The following is a 12,585-nucleotide window of genomic DNA, read 5'->3' as shown; positions in this document are numbered from 1 at the left end:
TTAGAAGAATCAAATAATGACTCTGCTAATACCCTGAATCACATGACCAGTAACGCTCCAGTGTGATAGCCTCTAACACTTTTATACTGTAGTCACATGTGCACCTAGGTTGACTCTTTGTTCAGTAAGAGAATTTCACACACAATCCATGTTGCTCTAGGCCTAGAGTGAACTCATATGATACACGGTCTGTGGGAGAAGACTGAAGAAAATGCATTTGTAGCAATTTGGGGACACCAAATCAACATTTAAATCCTAACACAGAAAGTCAGTTACCAACTTCAGGGGTGAAAGTAGTCGTGTTTCCTAACATTTATGAAAAAAAAATGGGGTTAGTTTCAGAAAGCTTGAAACACGCTGAGAGAAAGTATTTTGTTACTTCAGTGTCTGAAACTCCCATGAGGTTGTCTCAAGGAAACTGTATCTGATGTTAGCTCTGCTGAAACTGAGGTGAGCTTGGATATGTCACTCCATTTCTAGAGTGTTTCCAACTGCTTACCTCCGCCTACAACAGCCAGCCATGGCATCTTATACTGGCCACTGCAGCTTCATAATTTGATATTGTGAAATGAGTACCTTTAAGGCAGACAGTCTCAGCTCTTATTGCTGAGTCAACATAGAGCATTGTGGGCTGCCTTAGGAGAGGCAGACATAGTAATGGGATGATAAGGGAGCAAACAGAAGTGCTGAATTTAGGGGAAGAAGAGACAAAGCGAGGCTCCCATTACACCAAGCCTTGAATACAACTTAATCTGCACATCAACAATCCATACTAAATGGATTTGGTCAGCTTTATTGGATGGATTAGAGTTGGACAGCAGTGCAGGAGTCCTTATGCTGTTTTGGATGCTGTATATGTCTGCAATATGTGAGTGATATCAACTTGGAAAATGCAATGGCTTTTGTTCTTTTCTGCACACATTCTCACTTGCTAGAGAATGATGCTTTTATTATAATAGCTTATAATTGAATATCTTATCCCACAGAGTTACTCCTCATTGGATAAATGCATCAATGCATTTCTAAAACATCATGCAATTTGTTTGTGTGTGATGCAGGAACCATTTATATTTTTTTAATTAAACAACTTTTTGTTTCATCCGATCCAAACAATATTTTGTTCACCTTCCTTCAGTGCTTGCCAGGTCTACGTAGACCCAAAAGAATTTTTAAAAGATATAGGATCATGTCAGTATTTCAGATTACATTTATACATTTTCCTTTTAATGATATATTAGTCTGGTAAATGTAACATTTAAATAGTCAAAACATTCAAAGCTTTCAGCATAAGCATGACACTTTAACTACTGCAATAAAACATCAGGACACATGCAGGTGTGTCCTAGCCTTTGAGACACTGTTGATCAGTTGGGCTCATTCTTAGCTCTTCTGTAAAGTTCTCCTTCAGCATCATCTTGCATAGAAGTCCTCATGGATCCTCCAGCTGGGCTCAGGGCCTTTTTCTGTGTCCCTAGTTTCCTGAGAGAACCACACTGATTAAGAATCTTAACTAAATTGGATACTTAAGTAGGTACCACTTCTAAAATGATCAAATCCTTCACAAGATCCAAATTACTGGAAGGAAAGAAAACACCTTTTGTTTGAGAGTTTTAATGTGTGACATCTCGAACTTGGCTTGATATTTAGAAACAAATAAACACATATTTTTGAATGGCTGCATAAAGCTTATCAAACACCTGGATTGCGGAAGATGCGAAGCATTTCTACAAGTGCATATTCTATTTGCTTTGAAGGGTAACTGGGTTAAAGTTGTCACAACCAGAGATAAAGCTGTATCTTGGTGCTTTATAGACACTGTAAGTCCTGGCATTTCCTTGGTGGAGGGGACTGACACTGACTGGGCTCAGGCAGTTGTAGGAAACTGGAGTTACTGAGGGAAAGAGATGGGCCTGAAACTTTGGAAAGTGAAGCTGGAGATGAGTAAAACCAAGACTGGAAGATCTTGAAAGCACCGTGGAATATTTTGATTTTGATTATTAAGTTTCTTGATTGTTAAAAAAAAAGCCTAACTTTAGAACATGAAATTCCTGCATTGTACAGTTGAATTCTGCAATGGCCAAAGTTAGAAGGACTCCAGAAAAACATGTTCATTTAGATAAAGGAAAAAGAAATTCCAAATTAGAGTGCCGATGGTAGAAATGAAATATAAGCGTGGGTGGATTTGGTAGAGTACTTAAATGCTAAGAAAAGGACTAGGAAGAAGTTATGTAATATGACAGAGATGTTCCTATTACCATGCACAGTGATTTTTGTTGCTGTTGTTGTTGTTAACAGGGTGATTGTCGTACCAGAGAAGAGGCGATGATATTTGCAGTTGGACTCTGTGACAATGGATTCATGCACCATGGTAGGAACTCTTACCCTGCCTCCTCACACATGGATTTCATTGTTTTGGATCTTCTTGGGACATTGGGAGTGACTCAGTGCTCCATTAAGATCAAGACAACCTGTCTGGGTCTTGCCATGGGTCCCCAGTGAGTCACCACATCTGCAAGTGATTTCACCAATAGTGCCATTTTTATGCCCATGGCTGTATCTACCAGGTTTTTTGTTTTTGTTTTGTTTTTTCATTTGTGTTGACTCTGGAAGAATTATGACTTAAAAGTTTCATTTTCTTTTTAAAATCTCACATATGTCTTTGAATTCATTTTATATTAGACTTATGATCTTGCCTGAGTGACAGTATATAGTGTAATGATTCAGTAAGAGCATATATGGTTAATATTTATTGTCCATTTTAGGAAACCAGACTCAAATCATCTCACAGAACTATATCTCTGGAAACAAACATTTCTTACTCTACTAAAGATTCTCTTTCTTGCTTGATCACTTCAAGCAAATCAATAAACATTAGTGTTTTATTTTAATTTCTCCAGCTTTCAATGTAATGAGCATTTCCTCTATGTATGCTATCTTCCACAAGCCAGATACCCCAACAGTCTCTTTTCAGTTACTAATGCAGTATGCTTCTCAGCATATGCTTGAGATAATCACTCATACCCATTTATCAAATGCCTTCAGAAGGCTATCAACAACTGTATGAAAATGGGAGGCGAAAGTCAGACCCCACTCTCCACTCAACTGTGGAGAATGTCCTGTCCATGCTCTGTATTTGACCACATCCCCTGGATGGGGAGGCCTGGTGGCACTCAAAGGAAGGATAGCAGGCTACCAAGAAGAGACTTGATACCCTATGAGCATATACAGGGGGAGGAGGTCCCCCTCAGTCACAGTCATAGAGGAGAGGAGTAAGGGGAAAATGGGAGTATGGGAGGAATGGGAGGATACAAGGGATGGGATAACAATTGAGGTGTAATGTGAATAAATTAATAAAATATATTAAAAAAAGAAAAAGGAAGGTGAGTCCTAATGTCTAGATCACCTTGAGTGTTAAGACAGACAAATATTGGCCCCTGGAGAGCAAACTATCAATAGAATAAACTATAATATCTTAAGAGATTAGAACTATAAAATCCAACCGACACCTCTCAGTTTTCTCTTTAGCCCAGCTCAAGACCAGGCAACAATAGGAAGCAAGCGTTTATTGCAAAGTACTGACAACCAAAGTTAAGCTGACAAAAGTCTCCAGCCTGGATTTCTTGGTGCTTCTGTTGCCTGCTATGGGCTGGCTGCTTGGAGAAAGCATCATGTGATCTTTTGGGAAATGATGAGATCATGGAGGCAAAACCCTAACTCTGTCCAAAGTGTTTTTCCTTTCTGTTGTTCACTGTGGCTCGTGTTACTTTTTATTGTGTGGTGGATAGCTTTGCTTGTCACCATGTGACCAGATGCACTTCCCCCCAAAGATCGCCCATGCACCATCTGCTCCACATTATTTGCTGGAATTCTGGAAAAATAATGAAAGCCATAGTAGCCTTTTTGGTGGTTTGACATGCCAACTTGTTTACAGGTAGTGCTTCAGGGTAGTGAAGGCAGGGGGGATATTTCTTTGACCCTCAATTTGCAGGTGGGAAAACTAAAATGAAGAGAGTTTAGACAATTTTCTAATTTCTACACTCAGAATTGGGCCCTGACCTGGACTAATTCATCACAAACCTAAGTGCCCTGGGACCACAGCCTTCCTGTTACTGTGAGTCACCTTGTCCCCACGAGTACACTACAAGGTACTAATGGCAGAGAATGAGAAATACAGACATCTCTTTTAAAGCATTTTGTGGCTAGAAAGATCTTATTCAATATACATTGTTATTATCTGTATCTGCCTGTAGTTTAAACAAGGGTAACAAAATGTACGCCAACATACACTAAAAGTTATCAGTTTATACCAGGGATCTTAGAGTCTATGTGAAAATAGAAATATTAGCATTTACATAAAAGAGAGAAAATTGACCTTGGCAGAAATAAATTTATTTGTCAATGTTGCTTCGAAATACAGAAGAACTAGCAAGTCATGGAAACTAAAATCACACTTTGCCTGGAAGAAGACATATTTCTAGTCTGAAGTGTTGGACCAACTGGGACCCTTCAGTGGGAGTTGTTTACACATAGAAAGATACTATGCAGCAGGGTTGAATTTCCTCATAAAGATGTAGAGCATTAAAAGCATATTTACGATGTGTTCTGAAAGTGGAAAATGCCTTAAGTTTTTAATGTGTAAATTTCATGAGGTCTACGAGTTAGTGTATTTTCTTTCTTAAATTTTGATTTTCATTTGGACAAAGGGAAATTAAGAAATGCAGCCTTGAAAAGATACAACTTACTTTAAAAGGCAAAGTCTTGAAGATAACAGTGATTTACCCAAAAGGTAGCCATAAGCCATTGGTGGAATCTGAGGGGTATCTGTGAGGAGACCTTGTTCTAGAAGTCTGACGCTGGCCTCATTGTTGGCAAGAGCTCCCCGAGTGTGCACTGGTGTGGAAAGTGCGTGTGAGATCCTAGTTCACTGTAATTATTTGAATCCCTTCATTTCTGCAGTCCTTGAAAAAAGTGAATTCAAAGACGAGCCTCTACTTTTCCGCTTTTTCGCCGATGAGGAAATGGAAGGATCAAATATGAAACACAGGCTCATGAAACATGACTTGAAGGTTGTGGAAAATGTCATCGCTAAGTCGCTGTTGGTAAGCTACTGTGGCCTCACGTGGCCTCCTGGTGTGGCGGTTAGCAGGAGACCCCAGTAATGCGTTGATGCTTTCAACCGTTGTGACGCCCTCCTTGTTCTTTGTCAATAATTCTAGTATTTTACATTTCAGATTAAATCCAACGAAGGCAGCTACGGCTTTGGCCTGGAAGACAAAAATAAAGTTCCAATAATAAAGTTAGTGGAAAAGGGGTCCAGTGCCGAGGTAATGTGAATTAGCATTTTTTGCTAAAAGTTTGTTAACATGCTATACAGTACCAAGCTGAAATCAACTGTTATTGAATACCGTGGTCTCTGTCTCTGAACAGTCATGTGCTGAGGTTCTTCCCTGTAGTGCTGGATTGGTAGCAGCTGAAACTGTCTCAGTAACGCCTGGGGATGGGAGGGGGTGGTTTTTAAAAAATCTACTGGTCCATATCACAGAGTTATCAACTGGGATGTTCGTGTTTTCAGTATCTTCACAATCATAAATCCATCCTGGAGCTCCATGGGGGCTACATAGGATGTGACACTTGGGGTATGTATGTCAAATGGTCCTTCTCGGCAGTGTCTGCTCTCTTCCCCCTTCATTGGTTTTGGATGACTATAATTTCCATCAGTAAAGCAAAGCACGTCGGCTCTCTCAATGGATTAATAGGAACCGACACTTTCTTACACCACTATGTTTTTAAGCAGTGCGCTCTTCTAATCACTGACTCCATCACTGAGAAATATTCATGTGGTAGCAGTTATATATTAGGTAACATTCTAGATTCCAGGACTATAGACATATAGACGTATAGCAGACAAAATTTCTTGTTCTGAGCTGCAATGATAGTTTAGTCCTTAACAATCTTTCTGTATCAGCATAAAGACTTGAGTTCAATTTAAAAAAACCCACATTTTGAAAAAAGTGCAGTGTGTGCACTTGTAACTCTGTGCTTAGGAGGTGGAGGCAGGGATTCCTGAGATCCCAGGCCAGCTGTCCTAGGCACTTGGTGAGCATCAAGCCAATGAGAGACCTATCCTATCTCAAAGGAGGTAACAAGATGGAACAACACCCAGGGTTGTCCTCTGCCTGCCATATGCATACACACAGACATACAGACAAACAGACACACACACACACACACACACACACACACACACACACACACAGACACACACACACACACAGACACACACACACACAGACACACACACACACACACACACACACACACACACACACACACGAACTCTCTGTCTTTTTCTCTGGTCTCTCTCCATCTCTCTCTCTGTCTTTCTGTTTCTCTCCTTATCCCTCTTGCCTCTTTCCTTCCTCCTTTCTTCTCTGCTCTCCTGGAGTTTGCTTTCCAGTGCTGTACCACAATGCTATTGAAGACTCGCGGCCCTGCTACCTAGCTTACAAGACACATAACCCCTAAGCAAACACCTCAGCGTTTAGGTCTTAAATAAAAATGTAAGAATTGCAGAAGTAAGACATACATAATTTTAAATCTGATTACTAAAGCCAGTGGTACACGGTATATGTTAATACTAAAAGTCTTTTATTTCACCATAAAAAAATGTGCAAGATAAAGTTTTCTATCTAGCACTCCAAGTGCAAATATATTAGCTCTGGTCCATTTGTACTCTGTTGGTGTATCTGGCCTTCAAATGATTGTGGTCAATAATTCTACAGAAGAAGATGCTCTTTCCAGGCATTTTTAGAGGCTGTCTTATGGCAGAGCTTCTTTTACTCTGCCATAGACCAAAAAAAAAAAAAAAAAAAAAAAACCAACCAACCAAACAAACAACAAAAACAAAAACAAAAAACAAAAAACAAAAAACAAAAAACAAAAAACAAAAAAACAAAAAACCACACACACACACACACACACACACACACACACACACACACACACACAAAACAAAAAAACAAAAACAAAAACAAAAAAACCCCTGTCTCATCAGGTACCTGCAGTCCAAAACAGCAGGGAATTTATGGGCAGTCTGGCAGGTTAAGAACATCTTTGCTAACTGTATGGGTAATAGTGTCCTTTTCCTCTTTCAGCATGATGCATTAGTATCAACTATGCACTTTTTGGAGTGGACTTGTATGGATTCCTGGCCACTATTTCCATTCTTTTGTACTAGGCACACTAATATTGATGTAGGCTGGGGATACATATTGATTGTGGTTTATATATTCATGGGTTAATAAATATATTTATACACAATATATATGTATAAATATATAATATATGAAGTACATATATTTATATAATATGTAAAACATATATGTGTATATTTTTCTATATATGTGTATGTTTCCACATATATACATACACACACACACACACACACACACACACACACACACACACACATATATATATATAATCTGTTAGAAACACAGTAAAAGTAATTAACCTGCAGTTTGTAAGTTAAAGGATGAGATTTTTCTTTAAGTTAAAGGGTCTGTTACTATAACAGCAAGAGAGAGAGGCAAAGATGGGTACAGTATTAAAGAAAAGCTTGCATGGGTGTGGAGGACAATTGATTTCAACAAAGCTTTCCAGTCTCATTTACAATGATGCCACAGATTATTATAATTGTTACTTCCTTCATAATTCTGTTATATAAATTAACATAAAGCTGTTGTAGATATGCTCTCAAGTCCAAATTTATACATGCTGAGTCTTCCCCAATTTAGTTTTATGAAAACCTAAAGTACATATTATTCTTGCCATTTTTCCCTTAGATGGCTGGCATGGAAGTTGGGAAGAAGATTTTTGCTATTAATGGTGACCTGGTTTTTCTGAGACCTTTCCATGAAGTTGATTGCTTCCTGAAATCGTGCTTAAACAGCAGAAAGCCGCTGAGAGTCCTCGTGAGCACAAAGCCAAGGGAGTAAGTGATGCAGTTGTGGGAGTAAGTGGGAGAACAGCTGGCTTTTCCAGTTAGTTATTTCTAGTTAGCTAGTTATCATTAGGGCCCCACTGTCACTGGCCATTTATACCTCCCCAGCATGATGGATGCAAGTGTGTAGATGCTAGAGGAGGTGGTATGGTGTGTTGTGATAGGTGCTAACTCCTGAATTAAACGGCGTTAGTAGCAATGATACTTCCTTTTACTATCCAAACTTTGCTACTCTGGGTTCTGGTGAGTATGACTGAGTGAAAAATGATTTAGCAGAACACCTGAAAGTCAGGAATAACGAACTACATATTTGGCTATAGAAAGTTTATGTGATTAGACACAGCCTATAATGTGCTGCTCATATGCATAAAATCAAATCTACATGAGGCACCATGGGTGTGCATACTTAGTAAGCTACCCTTTCCTTTAAACAAAACCAACCCAAACTTCGGTTGACCTCTCTGCTTCTATCTACCTGAGTAGAAACAATACCAACGTTTGTGTCCGTCCTTTACTGTTATGACAGAGTAGCTAAGATAACTTGAAAGAGGGGAGGATAACCTTGGCTCATAGTTGCATAGATGTAGTCCTTCATGACAGGAGGGAATGGCGTTGCAAAATTGGCCACCCAATGATGCTCAGAAAGCAGAGAGGGAGCAAGGAATGGCCCGCAGACAAGGCATCCCTTTAAAGCCATGCTCCCAGTGACCCATCTCCTCCAGCAGGGCACTAGTTCTAATGTCCCAGCAAATGCATATTGTTGTGATATGTATCAAGAATGAAAAAAAAAAACCCAGCAATTGTTTTCAAAACAGTAGTGGGTGTTTATGTGTAGTCAAATTTGAAGGAAACTATTTTCCTCTACAGAAACTAAAGCTTCTTTAATTGCAATATTTGTTGTATGTGCCGTTCATTGGCTTTTCTTCTCTAATTTATTTCTATTAATGACCTGATATCTCTTTCTCAGATTAGTCATGAACTGTTGCATCAACTGGTTGATATAACATGTATGTAAAGTATTTAACGAAGCATGTGAGTGAGCTATGTCAGTGTTGCTATTTAAAATTTGTATCATTGGGAAAAAAAGCAATTTCATTAACTTTAAGATTAATGATGTCACTAAAAAGAAAAAGTTTGTTAATTTTAACAATGTAGAAAAATGTTATCACTATAGCTGGCACTCTTATTATTATACAAAATTCTTTTGCATATATATTATATAGTGCACATTCAGGAACAGCTAGATATATCATGTGCACAATTTTCTTGAGTCTGAGTACAGTGTAATGGGCTAGATTCTCCCCAGTACATCTCCTTGTGACAATGCTAAGTCATTAATTGTCACGGATGCTTTAGCTCATAATGTAATGCACTAAGTAGCTGAAAGAATACATGTAACTTGTTAATACAGTTTCCTACAGGGAACCCTGTGCTAGGGGGCAGCAATGAACCACAGCAATGCCTTCTCTCTCTGTATAATTATAGTTTATTTTCTTTGTCTATCTCTGCCTGGGGTAAGGCTATCTTAGTTGCCTATCTCCTGACACATTTAGGACATTTAAAAGGAACAAAAGTCTTTTAGGAAGGAATACAGAGATATTCATAACAATTCCTACTGAATATAAGTACATGCCTCATGGCCACCTGGTTTACTCCTATACCTTATCTGCTTGCATGGACATTTCACTAATTTCAAGAGCACAGAGCCAATGATGTCAGGACTAAACAGATAGGAATGAATTTCAGCTATCAGAGTCTTGGGTTCATGTTTTCCAATCCTTCCTTAAGTACTGCTGTGCAGTATCTAGAACCCAAGTCAAACCTTGCCTCCACCACTGCCCTGCTACCTGTCCTTTCCAGGTCCTCATTGGTGAGAAGGCACAAGATCGCTGTACCACAGAGCTGTCAAGACTCTGATCACATCTTGGTTTGTACCAAGTGTTTGAAGTGTTTGATGCTCACTGCAGACATCCTATAGTAGCTAGGACTCACTAGTATTGTTCTATGATGCCCTCAATAATTTTATAATTTTATTTCATTGCTTCTTTATTGCATCAAGAGCATATTTTGCATTGTATTTAAAAACAACTTTAAAAGATGGCATAATTGTGCTCGTCAGATGCCTCAGCATTTAAAGGCACTTGCCACCAAACCCATTATATAGAGGGAGAGAACTGTCCTTTGACCTACACAAACACACACACACACACACACACACACACACACACACACACACACACACACAGAGAGAGAGAGAGAGAGAGAGAGAGAGAGAGAGAGAGAGAAAGAGAGAGAGATACAGAGACACCTAGAGACACAAAAGGAATCAATGAATAAATAACAAAAGATTGCACATTCTTGTTTTCTTTTAATATACTTAAAATGTGTCTTTTTCCCTAATATTCTCATTATATTGAATTCTATAGATCATTCACATATATTAAAGTAAAAATTATCTCTATTTAAGAGACAATGTGGTAATAACAGCCACATAAACTTATTTACAGTAAAAATAGAAGAAAGTATGGAGTATAATACATTAATATCTTTGACAAAATATAAATAAGATAGAGTAGTGTTTATGTGGGAAATCCACCTGTAAGTGGTGAGCATATGTTCTTTAGACAGTTACTCTGGTATCTATTGAGGAGAATATCTTGTAAAGTAAAATTCTAAGAACTCAAAACGCAAGTAGATGCTTTGTGCACTGGGGGCTGTGTCCTGGCATCCCAAGACAGTCTCCATGCTAAATTCTGGTAGAAACTCTCAACACTCCACTGTGAGGAGCAAACTTGTGCTCAGAGATACCACAGTGTGCTTTGGCAAGTAGTAGCAGTTATGGTCATCTTATTATAGTTGATATCACAAAAGTGCCTCCATCTTCACATTTTCATTTGAAATTGAACATCTAAATCACATAGATTACTAGTTTTCTCTTCATTCCAAGTTTCTGATATGTAAAGAGTTGGAAGCTTTTTGAAAGCTTTGACACATTCCAGGTACTTACAAGGATCTTTTTATTATGTGTTCATGGACATGTCCCTGACAAATAACTCTGAAGTCATTATTTTTCTTGCCACACTGTGACAAATAGCTGACATAAGCTACGCAAGGGAAGAAGGGTTTATTTTAGCTCATGGTTTCAAAGGATTCAGTTCATGGTTGCTAGGACAGCACATGATGATTGTGGGAGTGTGTGGTGCAAAGAAACTTCCCTACCTGATGGGACACTGAAAACAGAGAAATGGAAAGGCAAAAAGCATTCAGGAGAAAATACAACACTGAACACACCTCCATGGACCTGGTCCTCTATTTAGGCCCCATCTTCTATCTATCTATTTATTTATTTATTTAAAATATATATTTTATTAATTTATTCATATTACATCTCAATGGTTATCCCATCCCTTATATTCTCCCATTCCTCCCTCTCTCCCAGTTTCCCCTTACTCCCCTCCCCTATGACTGTGACTGAGGGGGACTTCCTCCCCTTGTATATGCTCATAGGATATCAAGTTTCTCCTTGGTAGCCTGCTGTCCTTCATCTGAGTGCCACCAGGCCTCCCCATCCAGGGGACGTGGTCAAATATGGGGCACCAGAGTTCATGTGAAAGTCAGACCCCACTCTCCACTCAACTGTGAAGAATGTCTTTTCCATTGGCTAGATCTGTGTAGAAGTTTGAAGTTTACTGCATGCACTGTCCTTGGCTAGTGCCATAGTTTGAGCAGGACCCCTGGGCCCAGATCCGCCCATCATAATGTTCTACTTGTAGGTTTCTAGGACCCTCTGGATCTTTCTATTTCCCCATTCTCCCTTTCTTCTCTCACCTAGAGTCTTAATAGGAAGTCTTCCCCTCTGTCCCATCATTTTCTATTTTTTAATCACCTCACAATAATCCAGAATATTGTGAGTCCATCAAGGTCTCACACCGTCTGGAAAACTGGATCTCTCCACTCACTTCCCAAAATCTATTGTCTGTCAGGTTTCCAGGACAAGTTTCTGTAGAGGGCCTGTCTCATTCAACCATAACAAAGACATGCCCGACTTTCTATAGTACCTTATGATGTCCTTGATAATTTCCTCCATAAATTGACTTGAGTATAACAAGTAAGTATAGGTGTTTCTTCTTGGAGAATTTTCTGCTGTAACTTCTCAGAAAGTTCATGAAATGAAGCATCTCTAGCAGGCTGCTTGCACCATGGCACAGGGGGATCACCTTCAATGTTCTCTAGACTGGGTGATTATTTCTCGCTAATACAAAGAGGAATGGGCATTGGGGAAGAGATACTCCATGCTTTCCAGTGGATTTATTTTGTCTTAAAGAGCAGTGACTTTCCCCTCCCTTAGGCTTCCAGGGTCACCTTGGGGGTAGGCATCATTGAATCAGGCCCAGAGAGCATAAAGCCTCAGGAAAAACTGTGTGGAAGTTTTGGTTGGGCTACTCATATTTTTCTTAAATTAGCTTTTTGAAATTTAAGTAGCATCCTGTTTGGAGAGGAAAAGACAAAATACAAGAAGCAAACACAACAGAATGTTCTTTGATTCCAGCTGTATTTTACACGTGATAACATCAAGGAATTTC

At 39.1% G+C, this 12,585-nt stretch overlaps 1 protein-coding gene across 1 annotated transcript in view; it reads left to right on the top strand.

Moving 5' to 3' along the window:
* The window catches only part of PREX2 (phosphatidylinositol-3,4,5-trisphosphate dependent Rac exchange factor 2), a 291,433-nt gene that overhangs the window by 116,082 nt on the left and 162,766 nt on the right, over positions 1-12,585 (top strand). The window contains exons 15-18 of the mRNA XM_084782996.1: positions 2,296-2,368; positions 4,957-5,099; positions 5,232-5,324; positions 7,845-7,993. Coding sequence (XP_084639122.1) covers positions 2,296-2,368; positions 4,957-5,099; positions 5,232-5,324; positions 7,845-7,993 — 458 coding nt within the window. The remainder of the gene's footprint in view (positions 1-2,295; positions 2,369-4,956; positions 5,100-5,231; positions 5,325-7,844; positions 7,994-12,585) is intronic.

This window comes from Acomys minous (assembly GCF_964271855.1).
Source record: "Acomys minous genome assembly, chromosome: 1".
Classification (NCBI taxonomy): domain Eukaryota; kingdom Metazoa; phylum Chordata; class Mammalia; order Rodentia; family Muridae; genus Acomys; species Acomys minous.
The sequence above is the reverse complement of the archived record's forward strand: the minus strand, read 5'-3'. Positions and strand labels throughout refer to the sequence as shown.